General features: G+C 46.1%; 1 protein-coding gene across 3 annotated transcripts in view; it reads left to right on the top strand.

The window, feature by feature from the left end:
- Nucleotides 1-18,856, top strand: part of LOC115165958 (rho GTPase-activating protein 39-like) — an 83,430-nt gene that overhangs the window by 17,051 nt on the left and 47,523 nt on the right. For 2 of the 3 annotated variants that reach the window (XM_029719504.1, XM_029719502.1), the window contains exon 2: nt 17,782-18,216. In XM_029719504.1, the coding sequence (XP_029575364.1) occupies nt 17,782-18,216 (435 nt within the window). Of the gene's footprint in view, nt 1-5,533; nt 5,686-17,781; nt 18,217-18,856 lie in introns of those variants that run through there. The other variant, XM_029719503.1, reaches the window with a different exon arrangement.

Below are 18,856 nucleotides of genomic sequence, written 5' to 3'. Positions count from 1 at the left end.
TTGCCCCTGACCTTGAGGAGATAATCCCTGCTGTAACCGCCATCATCATGGTTACTCTGGCTGATGTTTTAACCCCATCTAAACACTGAAACATAAACCCTATCCATGACTGCCTTTTATAGTGCACGGATTTCCAACAATTATACACAGGTCATATCTTCCATAGCAGGCGTGTGTGTATATATATAGGCCGTGATGGACTCAGAGAAATGGAAATTGGCATGTAGTTTGGCCCCGGGAGATTTGGTTGGCTACTGGTTTTATTCCATGAGCTCTACCCCCCAACAATAACAACCGTATTCCACATAGACGTAGTGCAAAGACAATACATCATTAAGGCTGCTGCTCCGCCTGCCAGTAAACATCCTGCTACAGCACTGAGTGTGTTGAGGCCGATAGTGACAGGTCTCATATTTAGAACAAGGCCATACGATCCTTTGCTTTTGAACTCACCATAATTGAGAGAGAGAGAGATGGGGGAGAGAGAGAGACGGGGGAGAGAGAGAGACGGGGGAGAGAGAGAGACGGGGGAGAGAGAGACGGGGGAGAGAGCGAGACGGGGGAGAGAGAGAGACGGGGGAGAGAGAGAGATGGGGGAGAGAGAGACGGGGGAGAGAGCGAGACGGGGGAGAGAGAGAGACGGGGGAGAGAGAGAGACGGGGGAGAGAGAGACGGGGGAGAGAGCGAGACGGGGGAGAGAGAGAGACGGGGGAGAGAGAGAGACGGGGGGGAGAGAGAGACGAGAGAGAGAGACGGGGGGAGAGAGAGAGACGGGGTAGAGAGAGAGACGGGGGGAGAGAGAGAGATGGGGGAGAGAGAGAGACGGGAGAGAGAGAGACGGGAGAGAGAGGAGTTGGGAGAGAGAGAGAGACGGGAGATAGAGAGAGACGGGGGAGAGAGAGAGATGGGGGAGAGAGAAAGACGGGAGAGAGAGAGAGGAGTTGGGAGACAGACAGGAATGTCTTAGAAACTTGGAATCAGTCCTCTGGCATGATGATCACAGGTGCCACATGTTTTGAGTCTTTGTCTTGTGGTTGCTGGCTGGCTGGGTGTATTTTTAGTTTTCCTGCCCTGTATAGGCAGCTCCTTGACCCCACTGGGGAGCTGCACTGAGCTGCAGAAACAAGGCTGAATATAGGGCCAGTCAGTCAACAACACCTCTCCTCCTGCTCCCAGGGACATGCTAGTGTGTGTGTGTGTGTGTGTGTGTGTGTACTGTAGAGTCCTGTACTGGGTCTCAATGCTCAGTGCTATAACAGGACTTCATTCCTGCCCCAGAAAGGAGTAACGCAGTGAGGAGTGAACAGGAGTGTCTGATTACTCTCCCAGATTAGGTTCTTCATAGTGTAGGAAGGAGGCTACAGGCACGCTACGCTCTGGAGGAAGGAGAAGGAGAGGGGAGCACAGAAGGAGAACGGCTGTATGTTCTTTGTGTTGTGCTGAGTTGCTAAGAATGTGAGCTCAGTAGAAAGGGAACTGTTTGGTGGGCTGCCCACTGCTTTTTGGCAGACTACTGTTAATATCCGAACATTCTGGTGTTTCAGAGTGATAACAGTACTATTTCACCAGCCAGTCTCATTCTTCTCCCTTGACCTTATTCTGGTAGCCCTCAGCCAGTCTCATTCTTCTCTCTTGACCTTATTCTGGTAGCCCTCAGCCAGTCTCATTCTTCTCTCTTGACCTTATTCTGGTAGCCCTCAGCCAGTCTCATTCTTCTCCCTTGACCTTATTCTGGTAGCCCTGAGCCAGTCTCATTCTTCTCCCTTGACCTTATTCTGGTAGCCCTCAGCCAGTCTCATTCTTCTCCCTTGACCTTATTCTGGTAGCCCTCAGCCAGTCTCATTCTTCTCCCTTGACCTTATTCTGGTAGCCCTCAGCCAGTCTCATTCTTCTCTCTTGACCTTATTCTGGTAGCCCTCAGCCAGTCTCATTCTTCTCCCTTGACCTTATTCTGGTAGCCCTCAGGCCAAGGATTTCTTCTCTCTATTTTCCCCTTAAATGTGTTTTAGAAGAAGCAGGTTGCCACTCGTAAATCACTGCACCCTTGCCACACACACGTTAACACACTCCCAGTATTGCTCAGGCACTAGTCTACACAAATTATTCCCGGCGTTTGACTAATGCATGCCTTTCGAGAAGCTGATTGTGACTGTGTGAGTGAGTGTGTGAGTGAGTGAGTGAGTGAGTGAGTGAGTGAGTGAGTGAGTGAGTGAGTGAGTGAGTGAGTGTGTGAGAGAGAGAGAGAGAGAGAGAGAGAAAGAGAGTTTTGAGTTTTAAATAATCTTTATTGGATCTGGGAGCCCACAACACAATAAAAACTCATACAAAACCATAGTTACACATCAATTAAAAACACAGCACCAAATCCTCCTCCACACTAACTAAACACAACAGACTCTGAATACCCCATATACTCATAAACAGATCAATATTGTTAACCAGTTTGTAATAGGCTGTCCCCGAATAACCTGTACTTTGGCCCAAATATAAACAGTTGGGAAGAGAAAATCTCTCCCAAAGCTGAGAACCAAGAAGTGATCAGGTCAATCATCCTGACCAACCTGGGAGACTGTAGAAACAGATGTTCCAGAGTTTCAGACTCAACACAGAATGGACACCCCTCCCCAACAGTAGGATCCAGGTGTACCAGATGCATGTTGGTGGCTATGTCTCCATGTATTATCCTCCACTGGAGGTCAGCTGTCCTATTTCAATAGGAAGTTAGTGAAAAAGAGGCTCTTCAAAAAGCCACATCCCTGGTGGCGTGCCGGCCTTACGGGACTTGACAAGAACTCTCCAAACCTGCATAACAGACTCTTAAAATAGAGTCAGGCCAGTCACCCCCCTCCAGCTCTAAGAGAAAAAGGTGCTTGTCTAAGCCCAAACAGCCTGCTCTCCTCATCACTGTGTAGGCTGACCCAGCTAGAACCGTCTCTGTACAACAGTCTCTGGGCTGCTAGAACCGTCTCTGTACAACAGTCTCTGGGCTGCTAGAACCGTCTCTGTACAACAGTCTGGGCTGCTAGAACCGTCTCTGTACAACAGTCTCTGGGCTGCTTGAAGCCAGAAAGCCATGATCCTGGAATAGATGTCCACCAGGCCTTGTCCACCTCGTTCAGTGGCAGGTACAGGGCCGCAGCTGTAATCCAGTGTTGTCCAGACCAGAATAGATGTACACGGTTCCTCTGAAGCTCTTGTATCAGATTGATTGACCTGATGACCTCCCGGCTCCCAGCCCCATTAAAATACCAGTAAGGTGATGACCTTCGTGGACAAGGGAAAATCAACAGTGACAATATGGTGATCAGAGAAACACACAGGAGTGATATCACACCTTCAACCCTACTACACTTGACAATCTCTGTTGTAGATACCACAGTCACCCCTAAGCCTGAGCAAAACAAAATTGCCACCCCAGCACTGAAATTAGTACCATGACTGAGTATATGCTGTCCCTCCCACCACATACCCCAGTCAACCTCATTAGCCTCATCACTATGTGTCTCCTGTAGAAAAACTACATTAAGTATTTTCTGTTTTATTACTTCTAATGCCCAAGCCCTCTTATTCCTGTCCCTTCCACCATTAATATTGATAGAACCTCCCCTTAGTACCTCCATATAGAAAAGAGAAAGCAGAAGAAACTACAGAAAAACCAAAGAGAAAAACGACATCCTATGAAGCATGATCATCGTCATTATTTAAATGTTCTCTTAAGCTGACCACGTTTCCCACTACCTTTTGCTGCTGTGACAGCAGTAACACATTTCCTCAAGCGAAAACGCTTCTTCTCACTTAACTGGTCTAACCCCACCGTCTTCTGTAACATCACAGCTGACCTCAAACTTATCAACATCAAAATAATCTGCCAATTTGACAGATTTCCCAAAAGTCTGATCCAGGAACCCATTGACCTCCTCTAGACTGTAAACTGAGTCGTCACCAGCTACTATCTTATCAACAGAGATGTCCATATCCTTCTCCTGACCCTCCTCAGCTGAGGCCACAGACCCCTGACTTCCTTCTACCACATCCCTCTCAACGCTCTCACTTGCACCTCATCACTCATACCACATCCCTCTCAACGCTCTCACTTGCACCTCATCACTCATACCACATCCCTCTCAACGCTCTCACTTGCACCTCATCACTCATACCACATCCCTCTCAACGCTCTCACTTGCACCTCATCACTCATACCACATCCCTCTCAACGCTCTCACTTGCACCTCATCACTCATACCACATCCCTCTCAACGCTCTCACTTGCACCTCATCACTCATACCACATCCCTCTCAACGCTCTCACTTGCACCTCATCACTCATACCACATCCCTCTCAACACTCCCCACTTGCACCTCATCACTCATACCACATCCCTCTCAACACTCCCTACTTGCACCTCATCACTCATACCACATCCCTCTCAACACTCTCACTTGCACCTCATCACTCATACCAGGCATTTCCTCCACTACCTGGGAGACTAGCCCCACATGAACCCCCTCCTGTACCCTATTACTCATAGTGGGCATCTCCTCCACTACCTGGGAGACTAGCCCCACATGAACCCCCTCCTGTACCCTATTACTCATAGTGGGCATCTCCTCCACTACCTGGGAGACTAGCCCCACATGAACCCCCTCCTGTACCCCATTACTCGTAGTGGGCACCTCCTCACCAGTCTGAGGAACTGGCTCTTCAGATCCATCCTTACCTTCTACAACAATATTTTTCTGCTGCATTACATTTCCCTCTGGTACAAATTGCAACTCCGTGCCCTCAACACGGACAACTTGTTCCTCAGCAACAGGTGCTTGTGGCTGCTCTACCGCTGACAGCCCACCTCTCCCTACATGAGATGTCGTGTTCTTTAGGAGCGGTCTGGCTCACAGAGCCTTTGGACAGAAATCTGGGAATGTTCAAGGTAAAGGTGACGCTATCTCAGCCTTAGTCGTAACTATGCAATGCTAAGGCGTACATGGGCAAGTGAGACTCACATTGGACAAACTGCACGCACCCGCGTGCATGCTTACATGAGCTGTGATACAGGTTGTGATAAGGCCCTTGGGGCCCAGGCAGAGACAGATATAGGCTCCATGCTTAGATGGCAGAGCACAAAGACTGCTGGTACGGTTTAAACAGCTGGACAGAGAGCAGCACAACAACCCCTCGCTGAGTTTAGCACACAGCCCTTTGAAATATATACAGCCCTTCCTGATAACATCTATTCTATCTTCCGTCTCTGTCATGAGGAGAACTTAGTGGTAGTAGAATTTCAAAAACAACTGAAAGTCATAATCGATCAACATGCCATGTCCGTCGTTGACCTCCATATCCAGCAGGGTATCATCTGTTACAACATCATTGTACAACTTCACCATTTTGTTTCATCTCTGTGACGTTGTTGTGACGTGAAGGCTCAACAAAGCTCCAAACACACCTTCCCTTCCGGCACGTGTTGCGCTCTGACTGAGGCAGGATTTTAGACTCCGCAGGGTGGGTATGTGTCTGAGCAGGGAGAAATCCAGAGAGTTACAGTAGAAGGACGTTACTGTTGGTTGTGTTTGATCTCTTCTCTCTTCAGTGTCTCTCTCTGTCCTCAAGAACAACAGCAATAACAGGAAGTAGGTTCTGTGGGAGCAGCAACAGTCCTTTTGTCTGGTGTGAGGGATGGGACAGGGGTAAGTGGGGGAACAGATATTTGTACTAAGCAGAAAAAGTATTGTGTGAATAATCAGAAGGACAGATTGTTTTTCAGCGGGGTAAGCAGAACAGGCGTAGCCAAACGGGTTAATTACTCGTAGAGCTGCAGCCCGTGTTGGCAGAGCTGGAGCAGATGAGAGTGTGTGTGTGTGTGTGTGTGTGTGTGTGTGTGTGTGTGTGTGTGTGTGTGTGTGTGTGTGTGTGTGTGTGTGTGTGTGTGTGGGGCCTGGCGTTAGGGGGGAGTTCAGGCTTCCGTGTTGATTTACACAACTGAAGTGAGGGGAACAGGTGAGCCCTGTTGCTGTGGCCACACGACCACCCCCTACCCCTCCCCTCACCCCCGTCCCAGGCCTTAAGGCCTTAGCAGCAGCTGAGCATGACTGTGGGAATCAGCAGCAGGACAGTCCTGATTACACACAGGAACAAGGAGAGAGAGAGAGTTGAGAGAGGGTTCAGGTGAACTGAGCGATTTCCCGGTGTCTAAAGAAGTCTCATTGTACAGGACAGCACTAAAGCCCTACTGAAGTGGGCCGGGGGTGAAACCTGTCCAAGATACTCATCACTGCACAGCTGGCAAACCTGCTCCAGTGGCCAAGCCGCAGATCGTTCATCCTGTGGCACACAAAGGATAACCCAGCTATGGAGACCCAGAGTTGGGGCGTGGTGGGGGTGGAATGGTGTCTCTGCCAGCTTGGCCTGGCTAATGATGTGTCTCAGTGGCCATTTTGTGAAGCTCCAGTGGAAGTTGGGTGTGAGGCCAGGATGGTATGGACAGCCTGGCATGGGCAGAATGCTAATGTTCACCCTTTGTGGGTAGCCTGGAGTCACATGCCACGAGCTCTGGAAGAAAGTAGACTCAAGTCGGACCAGATCCTGTATTTAGAAACATGTGCTCAGGCTCAGGTTCTCTTTCTCCCTCTCTCCCTCTCTCTCTCTCCCTTTTCCTCTCCCTTTCTTATCTCTTCCAAACACTTCTCTTGTGCCTCCTTTTACTGTAGAGTAGGAGAGGAGGTTCTGGAACGTTGTAGAATTGGGGTGCCAGGGAGCCTAGTGGTTAGAGCGTTGGGCCAGTAACGGAAATGTTGCTGGATCGAATCCCTGAGCTGAAAGGTAATAATCTGTCGTTCTGCCCCTGAACAAGGCAGTTAACAACACAGTCTCCCTTAAAATGCTTATTGATGCTGGGATGAGCAAAATCTGCAGGTATCTGGCTCTGCTGTCCTCTCTGTGCCACTGAGATCACTCGTTAACCCGTAGGACACAGTGAATGATAACGACTGTGCTGAGTCATAACACCATAATGTGATTGTGAGAGCTGAAACCGAACCAGTTAGTCCTCTACTTCCTCATGTGAATGGCTTCCGCTTGTCTGGGCTGTTGTTCGTCATACTGTGACACTGCAGTAGTGTTTAATAATGGAAGCGTTCATCTTGCACAGTTCTGTTTTTTGGGACCATAATGTTGACGTGCTGAACATAGTCCCTGGTGCAGCGGAGGAGTAGTGTGCACCTTGTCACTGAGGTTAGAACGAGAGACAAGCACAACTCACGATTGGACCTGTCAGATGAGATCCACATGAGCAGTGTGTCTAGAACATGCATGGCACAGGATGGATAAAATAATAATGGTGGAGTAGGAGCCTTACAGGAGTCTTACATGAGCCTTACAGGAGTCTTACATGAGCCTTACAGGAGTCTTACATGAGCCTTACAGGAGTCTTACATGAGCCTTTACAAGAGTCTTATATGAGCCTTACAGGAGTCTTACATGAGCCTTACAGGAGTCTTACATGAACCTTACAGGAGTCTTACAGGAGTCTTACAGGTGTCTTACAGGAGCCTTACAGGAGCCTTACAGGAGTCTTACATGAACTTTACAGGAGTCTTACATGAGCCTTACAAGAGCCTTACAGGAGTCTTACATGAGCCTTACAGGAGTCTTACAGGAGCCTTACTTACATGAACCTTACAGGAGTCTTACATGAGTCTTACATGAGCCTTACAGGAGTGTTATAGGAGCCTTACAGGAGTCTTACAGGAGTCTTACATGAACCTTACAGGAGTCTTACATGAGCCGTACAGGAGTCTTACAGGTGTCTAACACTAGCCTTACAGGAGTCTTACCCAAGCCTTACAGGAGTCTCACATGCAAGTCCCAAGAGAAAGAAACCAACGGAACAAACCAGTATCCCATGTTCCATTGCTGCTTGGAAGTTTTCTAGCGAAGGAACGCCAAGTTGTTGTCGGGGTGCTGCCAGCTGTTTGGGGGATGGTGGGAGCGGGAGGAGGAGTTTATTGCTTTGTGCTGCCCCGGGAGGCTTCTGTTTGTTCCAGAGTGTTGTTCTCCCAACCACCCACATAAGGGAGATGCCTCTCGTGATTGCTGCTCTGTGCTCCATTCCAAGTCGGCAGCTCTGAATGATTGTGTTTGTGTGTGTGTGTGTGTGTGTGTGTGTGTGTGTGTGTGTGTGTGTGTGTGTGTGTGTGTGTGTGTGTGTGTGTGTGTGTGTGTGTGTGTGTGTGTGTGTGAGAGAGAGAGAGAGAGAGAGGATATCTAGGCTATACTGTATGCCCTCATGAGATTCATAAACAAAATCAAACTGCGGTTCAAGTTCACAGAATGATGTCTCTCTTTAATTAGAATGCACCCAGTCAGATTCACTTAATCAGCTCAGGGACGACACTGATTGTTTACCCCGGCTTGCATGCACTTTACATGTAATATTTACTCATCTGTTGAGCTATTGGCAAACTAAACTCCTTGGAATAGGAGTGTATGAGTTACTGAATATTTCCCCTGTCCCTCCCTATCTAAACTAAGCCCTGCTCGTTGTGAGAGCTGAGTCAGCCCCAGGTCTAGTCTGGGCATGTGGGCATGTTCCTAAAGACTTGACTGTCTAAGAGATATTCCAGCAACCTCTCTTTGCTCTAGAGGCCAGGTTGTTCTCACATGTTTGGCACAACTATAAAGTTCCAGATTGTACCAAAACTGTCCCAACAATTACCTGTGAATTTGCGAAAAGCCTGGGGGGGAAAATACCCGCGTTAAAGCCTTCGGCAGTGTGCTGCGGTGTTGATAAGTTGTACTGAGACCTCTCTCTGCCACAGACACAGTAAGTTGTGCTTGGCAAAGCCTCTAGGGCACAATAACACAAGGATCACGTACAGCCGCGCTATCAATCATATTATGTCTCTTTCTTTACGTGGCCTCCAGTCTGTTTCCCCACACTGACAGATACAGCTTTCCCCTTCTGTTTCTTAGTTCTCTGAGGCCAGGTATCAGAGTGTGCGTGAACGCGTGCGTGCTCGTTCGTCATGCCCCATTTGGAAGCGTGTCTTTCTCTGGTGCTGTGACTCGCAACACAACGGCCAAGTTTCCTCTCCTCCGTATGGGTTCTGAGGATGACGCCCGAGCTATGCCGTTGGCGTGGCGACCTCCGGTGTCCCAGGTGTCAGTGTGTCTGAGCGATGTCATGATGCCATGGTGTGTACCGTAAACCCTACAGTTCATCTCATTATGTCCCTGGCTGGGTGGGATTTGATGCAGTGGCAGCCAGGCTAGGACAGGGCGGCCTGGAATCAAACTCAGTCTTACTGAGAGGAGCAAAGCAGGCCTGTAGCCAGGCTGTGGGGGGTAATACCACTGGGTGAGAGCACAGGGAGCAGCGCCCCACACACAGACCCAGTCAGCGACTTTACTAGCTGTATAAGGACCGTATTCACAGACAGGGGAGACTGAGCTCTAAGAGACCTTCGAGTTCCAGCTCTGTCTCAGCTGCCTGTCAGGTGGTGGGTTGAGTGGTCTGAGTCGTGCATCACAGTGCTATGTGTGGTTCTAGGGTGGGGTTGGTGTACAGTATTAGCTCTCTACTACTGACCGAGCTAGCAGCTGGACACAGCATCCATCCCGCTTGACCACTAGCATGTGACTAGGGTTGCAAAAAAACATTCAATAAATTCCCTGGTTTTCCAGAACTCCTGGTTGGAGGATTCCGGAATGGATCCTTTTTTTGCTCCTGATTCCAGGGAAACCAGGGAATTTATTGAAAGAATTTTGCAACCCAAGTCACATGCTAGTCTGAGAAACTCCCCGTCTTTCTCTCTCTCTCTCTCGATATATATATATATTTATATATCCCTCTCTCTCTCTCTTTCTGTCTATAGCGCTTTCTCTCTCTCTCTCTCTCTCTCAATTTTTTCAATTCAATTCAATTCGCTTTATTGGCATGACGTAACAATGTACATATTGCCAAAGCTTACTTTGGATATTTACAATATAAAAAATAAATAAAAATGAGAATCAAAAATTGTCAACGGGACAACAGTAACAACAATAACCAACGGTCAATATAACCATACATTCAACAATAACAATAATCATACAGTAGAGGACATGTGCAGGTTTATTGGTCTGTCAGACACTGTCCCTCAACTTATGGCAGGCAGCAATGTAGTGCGCTGCCAACCCACAGCTCTCTGCGTCCTCCCCCAACAGGATGGGTAGCCTATCCTCATCAGAGAGGTCTTTAAAACCTTGAATAAGGATTTCAAATTTGGGGAAATGACACTCTCTAATTGTTTTATATTTTTGACATTTTGTCAGGAAATGCAGCTCCGTCTCAGGTTCTGCTGTTGTGCAGTGGTTGCACAGCCTTTCCTCTACAGGGAGCCAGGTTTTCCTGTGTCTACCCTTCTCAATGGCAAGGCTGTGCTCACTGAGCCTGTACTTTGTCAAGGTTTTTCTAAGGTTTTGATCAGTAACCATGGTCAAATATTTAGCCATAGTGTACTGTCGATTTAGGGCCAGATAGCACTGCATTTTGCTTTGTGTTTGTGCTTGTGTTTCCCAATAAGCAATGTAGTTTTGTTTTGACTGTGTTGTAATTTGGTTTATTCTGATTGATTGGATGTTCTGGTCCTGAGGCTTCAGTGTGTTAGTAGAACAGGTTTGTGAACTCAGCCCCAGGACCAGCTGGATGAGGGGACTCTTTTGGATGTTGGATTGGATGTTCTGGTCCTGAGGCTTCAGTGTGTTAGTAGAACAGGTTTGTGAACTCAGCCCCAGGACCAGCTGGATGAGGGGACTCTTTTCTTTGCTCAGCTCTTGGCATTGCAGGGCGGCTTGGTAATGATATGAGAGGGGGTCACTGTATTTTAGATGTTTCCAAAACTTAATTGCTCTTTTTTGAGTTTTTATTATTAGTGGATATTGGCCTAATTCTGCCCTGCATGCATTGTTTGTAGTTTTCCTCTGGACACGTAGGAGAATCTTACAGAACTCTGCATGTAGGGTTTCAATGGGGTGTTTGTCCCATTTGATGAAATCTTGTTTTGCAAGTGGACCCCACACCTCGCTGCCATAAAGTGCAATTGGTTCAATGACATATTCAATTAGTTTTAGCCAAATTTTAATAGGTATTTCAATTTGAATTTGCTTTTTAATGGCGTAGAATGCCCTGCGTGCTTAAAAAGCTCTCTCTCTCTCTCTCTCTCTCTCTACCTCTCTCTCTCTCTCTACCTCTCTCTCTCTCTACCTCTCTCTCTCTTTCTGTCTATAGCGCTTTCTCTCTCTCTCTCTCTCTCTCTCTCTCTCTCTACCTTTCTCTCTCTCTTTCTGTCTATAGCGCTTTCCTATTCTCTCTCTCTCTATATATATCCTCTCTCTCTACTTTTCTTCTATCTCTACCTTTCTCTCTCTATAATCTTCTCTCTCTCTCTCTCTCTCTCTACCTCTCTCTCTCTTTCTGTCTATAGCGCTTTCTCTCTCTCTCTCTCTCTCTCTCTCTCTCTCTACCTTTCTCTCTCTCTTTCTGTCTATAGCGCTTTCTCTCTCTCTCTCTCTCTCTCTCTCTCTCTCTCTACCTTTCTCTCTCTCTCTACCTTTCTCTCTCTATACCTCTATCTATATCTATACTCTTTCTCTCTTTCGTCTATAGTGCTTCTCTTCTCTCTCTTCTCTACATCTCTCTCTCTCTCTTACCTCTCTCTCTCTCTCTTCTCTACTCTCTATCTTCTGTCTATAGTGCTTTCTCTCTCTCTCTATCTTCTCTCTCTCTCTCTCTCTCTCTCTCTCTCTCTCTCTCTCTACCTCTCTCTCTCTCTCTACCTCTCCTCTCTCTCTCTACCTCTCTCTCTCTTTCTGTCTATAGCGCTTTCTCTCTCTCTCTCTCTCTCTCTCTCTCTCTCTCTCTCTCTCTCTCTCTCTCTCTCTCTCTCTCTACCTCTCTCTCTCTTTCTGTCTGTATCGCTTTCTCTCTCTCTCTCTCTCTCTCTCTCTCTCTCTCTCTCTCAGTTAAATACAAATGGATTTATTGGCATGGGAAACATGTTTACATTGCCAAAGCAAGTGAAATAGATAATAAACAAAAGTGGAATAATCAATAAAAAATTAACAGTAAACATTCCACTCTCAAGTTTCAAAGGAATATACATATTTCAAATGCCATAATATGGCTATATAGATGTTGTAATGATGTGCAAATAGTTAAAGAAAATAAATTAACATAAATATGGGTTGTATTTACAATGATGTTTGTTCTTCACTGGTTGCCCTTTTCTTGTGGCAACATGTCACAGATCTTGCTGCTGTGATGGAACACTGTGGTATTTCACCCAATAGATACGGGAGTTTATCAAAATTGGATTTATTTTCAAATTCTTTGTGGGAAATATGTGTTTCTAATATGTGTTTCTAATATGGTCATACATTTGGCATACATCTCTCTCTCTTTCTCTACCCCTCTTTCTCGCTCTCTCTCTTTCTCTCTCTCTCTCTCTATCCATTTCTGTCTCTATCCCTTTCTCTCTCTCTCTCCTCTCTCTCTCTCTATCCCTCTCTCTCTCACTCTTTATCCATCCATTTCTTTCTCTCTTTCTCGCTCTCTCTATCTCTCTCTCTCAACATAGAATTATCGTATATGTTGAGGATCAATTTCTGATGGGTTTGACCTCCATAGGATAGTTCCCCAAACAGAGTGTACAGCGCCATAGAGCACAGCAGTCCTGCGGTGGCGGCGGCAGGGTAGCCTGACTGACTTGCCTAGTTAAATAAAAGAAGTGTGCAATTTGTAGACTGTGACAGGGATTGTTTTGATACACATTTATCACAGAAACCAAATCTGTGAGCCTTTAACATTTCTGAGAGGTTTTAGCAGGTGTGTGGGGTGATCTTCCATCCTTTGTGTGTGTGAAAGACTGTGCGGGCCTTGCTTTCTTTACTGACATGTTTAACAAGTGTGTGTGTGTGTGTGTGTGTGTGTGTGTGTGTGTGTGTGTGTGTGTGTGTGTGTGTGTGTGTGTGTGTGTGTGTGTGTGTGTGTGTGTGTGTGTGTGTGTGAGCGTGTGGGTGGGTGGGTGGGTGACTGGGTTGGTGGAAAGCTACTTAGCATGTAGTTTTGTGTTTTAAGCCCACTTCACGCCACTGCCTTATACTGGGATTAACAGTGTATATATAGAGCTGCTATGCACTGGGATTAATGGTGTGTATATAGAGCTGCTGTGCACTGGGATTAACGGTGTGTATATAGAGTTGCTATGCACTGGGATTAATGGTGTGTATATAGAGCTGCTATGCACTGGGATTAACGGTGTGTATATAGAGCTGCTATGCACTGGGATTAACGGTGTGTATATAGAGCTGCTATGCACTGGGATTAACGGTGTGTATATAGAGCTGCTGTGCACTGGGATTAACGGTGTGTATATAGAGCTGCTATGCACTGGGATTAATGGTGTGTATATAGAGCTGCTATGCACTGGGATTAACAGTGTGTATATAGAGCTGCTGTGCACTGGGATTAATGGTGTGTATATAGAGCTGCTATGCACTGGGATTAACAGTGTGTATATAGAGCTGCTATGCACTGGGATTGACAGTGTATATAGACCTGCTATGCACTGGGATTAACGGTGTGTATATAGAGCTGCTATGCACTGGGATTAACGGTGTGTATATAGAGCTGCTATGCACTGGGATTAACAGTGTGTATATAGAGCTGCTATGCACTGGGATTAACAGTGTGTATATAGAGCTGCTATGCACTGGGATTAACAGTGTGTATATAGAGCTGCTATGCACTGGGATTGACAGTGTGTATATAGAGCTGCTATGCACTGGGATTAATGGTGTGTATATAGAGCTGCTGTGCACTGGGATTAATGGTGTGTATATAGAGCTGCTATGCACTGGGATTAACGGTGTGTATATAGAGCTGCTATGCACTGGGATTGACAGTGTATATAGAGCTGCTATGCACTGGGATTAACGGTGTGTATATAGACCTGCTATGCACTGGGATTAACGGTGTGTATATAGAGCTGCTATGCACTGGGATTAACGGTGTGTATATAGAGCTGCTATGCACTGGGATTAACGGTGTGTATATAGAGCTGCTATGCACTGGGATTAATGGTGTGTATATAGAGCTGCTATGCACTGGGATTAACGGTGTGTATATAGAGCTGCTATGCACTGGGATTAACGGTGTGTATATAGAGCTGCTATGCACTGGGATTAACAGTGTGTATATAGAGCTGCTATGCACTGGGATTAACGGTGTGTATATAGAGCTGCTATGCACTGGGATTAATGGTGTGTATATAGAGCTGCTGTGCACTGGGATTAACGGTGTGTATATAGAGCTGCTATGCACTGGGATTAATGGTGTGTATATAGAGCTGCTGTGCACTGGGCCCTCAGGAGAATGGCTGACCTAGAAAGCATCTTTGTGCTGATGTACATGTGTGTATGAGTATGTGTTCATTGGGTGTGAGAATGACATGATTGATTCATTGGTTGATTGATTGATTGGTTGGTTGATCGATTGATTGGTTGATTGATTGATTGATTGATTGATTGGTTGATTGATTGATAGGTTGATTGATTGATCGATTGATTGGTTGATTGGTTGGTTGATTGATTGATTGATTGATTGGTTGATTGATTGATTGATTGATTGATTGATTGACTAGCCTGTGTAATACCTGTATATCTGTTCACACAAGAGCCATGCCCGGGTATATATAATGCAGTCCCCAACAGTATCCTGTGTTTGTGTGTGTGTTTATATTTCTCTCTGTCTCTCTTTATTCAAAGGGGCTTTATTAGCATGGAAAACGTATGTTTACATTGCCAAAGCACGTGAAATAAACAAGAAACAAAAGTGAGAATAAACAGCATCATCAAATGAACAGTAAACATTGCACTCAAAAAGGTAATGACATGTCAAGTGTTATATTATCAGCTATGTACAGTGTTTTAGCAATATGCAAATAGTTGTAGTAGGAATAGTGGGGGGAGATAAATAAACAGATAAATATTGGTTGTATTTACTATGTTGTTTGTCCTCCACTGGTTGCGCTTTTCTCATGGCAACAGGCCACAAATCTTGGTGCTGTGATGGCACATTGCAGTATTTCGCCTAACAGATATGGGAGTTTATCAGTGTTGGATTTGTTTTCAAATTCTCTGTGGGTCTGTGTGATGTGTGGGAAATATGTGTCTCTAATGTGGTCATATATTTGGCAGGAGGTTAGGAAGTGCCTATGGCGGCTTCGTTCAATAGCAAGGCTTTGCTTCTCTCGCTCTCTCTCGCTCTCTCTCTTGCGCTCTCTCGCGTCTCTCTCTCTCTCACGCTCTTTCTCTCGCTCTCTCACGCTCTCTCTCTCTCTCTCTCTCTCTCTCTCTCTCTCTCTCTCTGCCTGGTGGGCCAATGGATTAGATGCCACTTAATCCCTGGCCTGGTTCCTTTGTTTGGCCTCTCCGTGAGGAGATAAGAACCTGGGAGCTGGGACCAGGGCCCGGGCCTCTTTGTCATCCAGCCAGCCTAGGGAGAGTAGTAGACCATGGCCCCAGCTTCCCCTGGTTCTCTGTCCACTGGCCTGGAGGTTAGCCCTGGAGGTTAGCCCTGGAGGTTAGCCCTGGAGGTTAGCCCTGGAGATTAGCCCTGGAGGTTAGCCCTGGAGGTTAGCCCTGGAGGTTAGCCCTGGAACTCATCCAACCGTGGTCAGCAGGAGAGCACGGGCTCAGGGAAAGGTGTTAAACACACCCTCCTTCTCCACTTACTTCAACCCTTCAGCCACCTGTGGATGTAATTTTTGTTTAATTCTGGGTCACTCTCACCGGCTCTCACTTTTCAGGGAGTATATGTGTATGGAAGAGTAACTGTCTGAGGCAGGAGTCGTGGATACCGTCGTTTCAGTGAAGTAGCTCCTGGCTAAGGACTAGTAGGGATCAATAGCTGCTGCACCTGTTGTTTACTCGACAACAGAACGACCTAACTCAAGTCTGACTCAGCTACTCTGTGGAATGGTTGTATGTTTAGGACCGGAAAGCCCTCACACACACCAGACTCGTACACAAAGACAAATCCCTTTGGTCCGTGTTCACATAGCTGATCAAAAATGTTTGATATCATCACTGATTTTTCCAGGTTGGAGAAAAATACTGCTTTGACCTACAGTGGATTCAGAAAGTATTCATACCCCTTGACTTGTTCCACATTTATTGTGTTACAGCCTGAATTCAAAATGGATGAAATATATGTTTTTCTCTCACTCATCTACACACAATACTCCATAATGACAAAGTGAAAAGATGTTTTTAGAGATGTTTGCAAATGTATTGAAGATAAAATACAGAAATCAAATTTACTTAAGTATTCACACCCCTGAGTCAATACATGTTAGAGTCACCTTTGGCAGCGGTTACACCTGTGAGTCTTTCTAGGTAAGTCTCTAAGAGCTTTGCTCACCTGGGTTGTACAATATTTGCACATTATTCTTCACAAAAAAACCTTCAAGCTCTAAAGTTGTTTGTTGATCATTGCTAGACAACTATTTTCAAGTCTTGCCATAGAGTTTCAAGTCAAAACGTAACTAGGCCACTCAGAAACATTCAATGTCGTCTTGGTACTGTAAGCAACTCCAGTGTAGATTTGGCCTTGTGTTTTAGGTTATTGTCCTGCTGAAAGGTGAATTCATCTCCCAGTGTCTGGTGGAAAGCAGACTGAACCAGGTTCTCCTCTAGGATTTTGCCTGTGCTTCGCTCTATTCCATTTATTTTTATCCCCAAAAAACTCCCTTGTCCTTGCCGATGACAAGCATACCAATAACATGATGCAGCCACCACCATGCTTGAAAATATGAAGAGTGGTACTCAGTGATGTGATGTGTTAGATTTGCCCCAAACATAACGCTTTGTATTCAGGACATGAAGTTCATTTCTTGGCCACATGTTGTGCAGTTTTAATTTAGTGCCTTATTGCAAACAGAATCCAAGTTTTCTGGAATATTTTATATTCTGTACAGGTTTCCTTCTTTTCACTCCATCATTTAGGTTAGTATTGTGGTTTAACTACAATGTCATTGATCCATCCTCAGTTTTCTCCTATCACAGTCATTGAACTCTATAACTGTTTTAAAGTAAAGTCCCTGAGCAGTTTCCTTCCTCTCCGGCAACTGAGTTAGGGAAGACGCCTGTATCTTTGTAGTGACTGGGTGTATTGACACACCATCCAAAGTGTAATTAATAACTTCACCATGCCTTTCTTTGCAAGGCATTGGAAAACCTCCCTGGTCTTTGTGGTTGAAACAGTGTTTGAAATTTACTGCTCGGCTGAGGAACCTTACAGATAATTGTATGTGTGGGGTACAGAGATGAGGTAGTCATTCAAAAATCATGTTAAACACTATTATTGCACACAGAGTGAGTCCATGCAACTTATTATGTGACTTGTTAAGCACATTTTTACTCCTGAACTTATTTAGGCTTGCCATAACAAAGGGTTTGAATACATGTTAACTTAAGACATTTCAGCTTCTCATTTTTAATCAATTTGTGAACATTTCAAAAAACATAAATCCACTTTGACATTTTGGGGTATTGTGTGTAGGCCAGTGACAAAATCAAATTTTTATAAATTGTTAATTCAGGCTGTAACACAACAAAATGTGGAAAAAGTCAATGGGTGTGAATACATTTTGAAAGCACTGTATTTTTCAGTATACAGTGGTCGTATACAGTACAGTCTTCAAAACTTGACTACATTTGCCATGTTCCCCCTCTCTCCTCTCCAGCTGTGACTGGGTGGAGATCTTGGAGCCGCGCTCGCAGGAGCGCATGTACGTGAACCTGGCCTCGGGGGAGTGTGGCTGGGAGCCCCCCCCAGGCGTCGCCGTGCGCCAGTCCGATGGCAGCCAGTGGTGGGAGCTGTTTGACAGCCACAACAACCGCTTCTACTACTACAACAGTGCCAGCCAGCAGACGGTGTGGCACCGGCCCCAGGCCTGCGACATCGTGCCCCTGGCCCAGCTACAGGCCATGAAGAGGAGCTCAGAGACGGGCCTGAGCGGCCCCATCAAGCCCCAGAGAGGGGGAGGAGAGGGCCGCCGCACACCCCTACCTAACCAGGCCTACCCCATGCCCCCCTCCCATGACCCTGACAGCAGCGGGAGGTCGACCCCGTCTAAGGGGCTCTGTGACAGCCTGGAGAACAGGAAAGATACCCCCAGGTAACCTCTCTACCATAAAGATTTACAATGTTTACATCCACTTACAGTATTTACTCAGCTTGACCACAGTAAGTCAAATCACTGCCGCACTTCATATAGAGCTGCAGTCACTTTCAGAATGGGTAGCAAGTAATGATCTAGTCGTAAATATATCAAAAACTAAAAGCCAAGAACAGAGCAGCACGGCTGGCCCTTAAATGTACACTGAGGGCTAATATCAATAACATGCATGTCAAACTCTCCTGGCTCAAAGTGGAGGAGAGATTGACTCCATCACTACTTGTCTTTGTGAGAGGTATTGACATGTTAAAAGCACAAACCGGTCTGTTCAAACAGCTAACACACAGCTCAGACCTAGGGTTGTTACGGTGACCGTATTACCACCACGCTGGAGGTCACGAGTCATGACAGCAGTCAAATTCCACCTGACCGTTTAGTCACAGTAATTAGGTTTCTCTAAGCTCTGATGCTGAACATTAGTAGCCTACCAAACTTGCTAACTTCCTGGTACTCAGCACTCTATTGTTCCTCTAATCACTATGACATCAATGCAAATGTAATCGAAAATCTCATCAAACAACCCATGAGCTCATGTTGAGCAACAATTCTATAGCCTATGCTATTGAGTAAAAAAACAGAG

This window comes from Salmo trutta, chromosome 28, assembly GCF_901001165.1.
Source record: "Salmo trutta chromosome 28, fSalTru1.1, whole genome shotgun sequence".
NCBI classification, from domain to species: Eukaryota; Metazoa; Chordata; class Actinopteri; order Salmoniformes; family Salmonidae; genus Salmo; species Salmo trutta.
The sequence above is the reverse complement of the archived record's forward strand: the minus strand, read 5'-3'. Positions and strand labels throughout refer to the sequence as shown.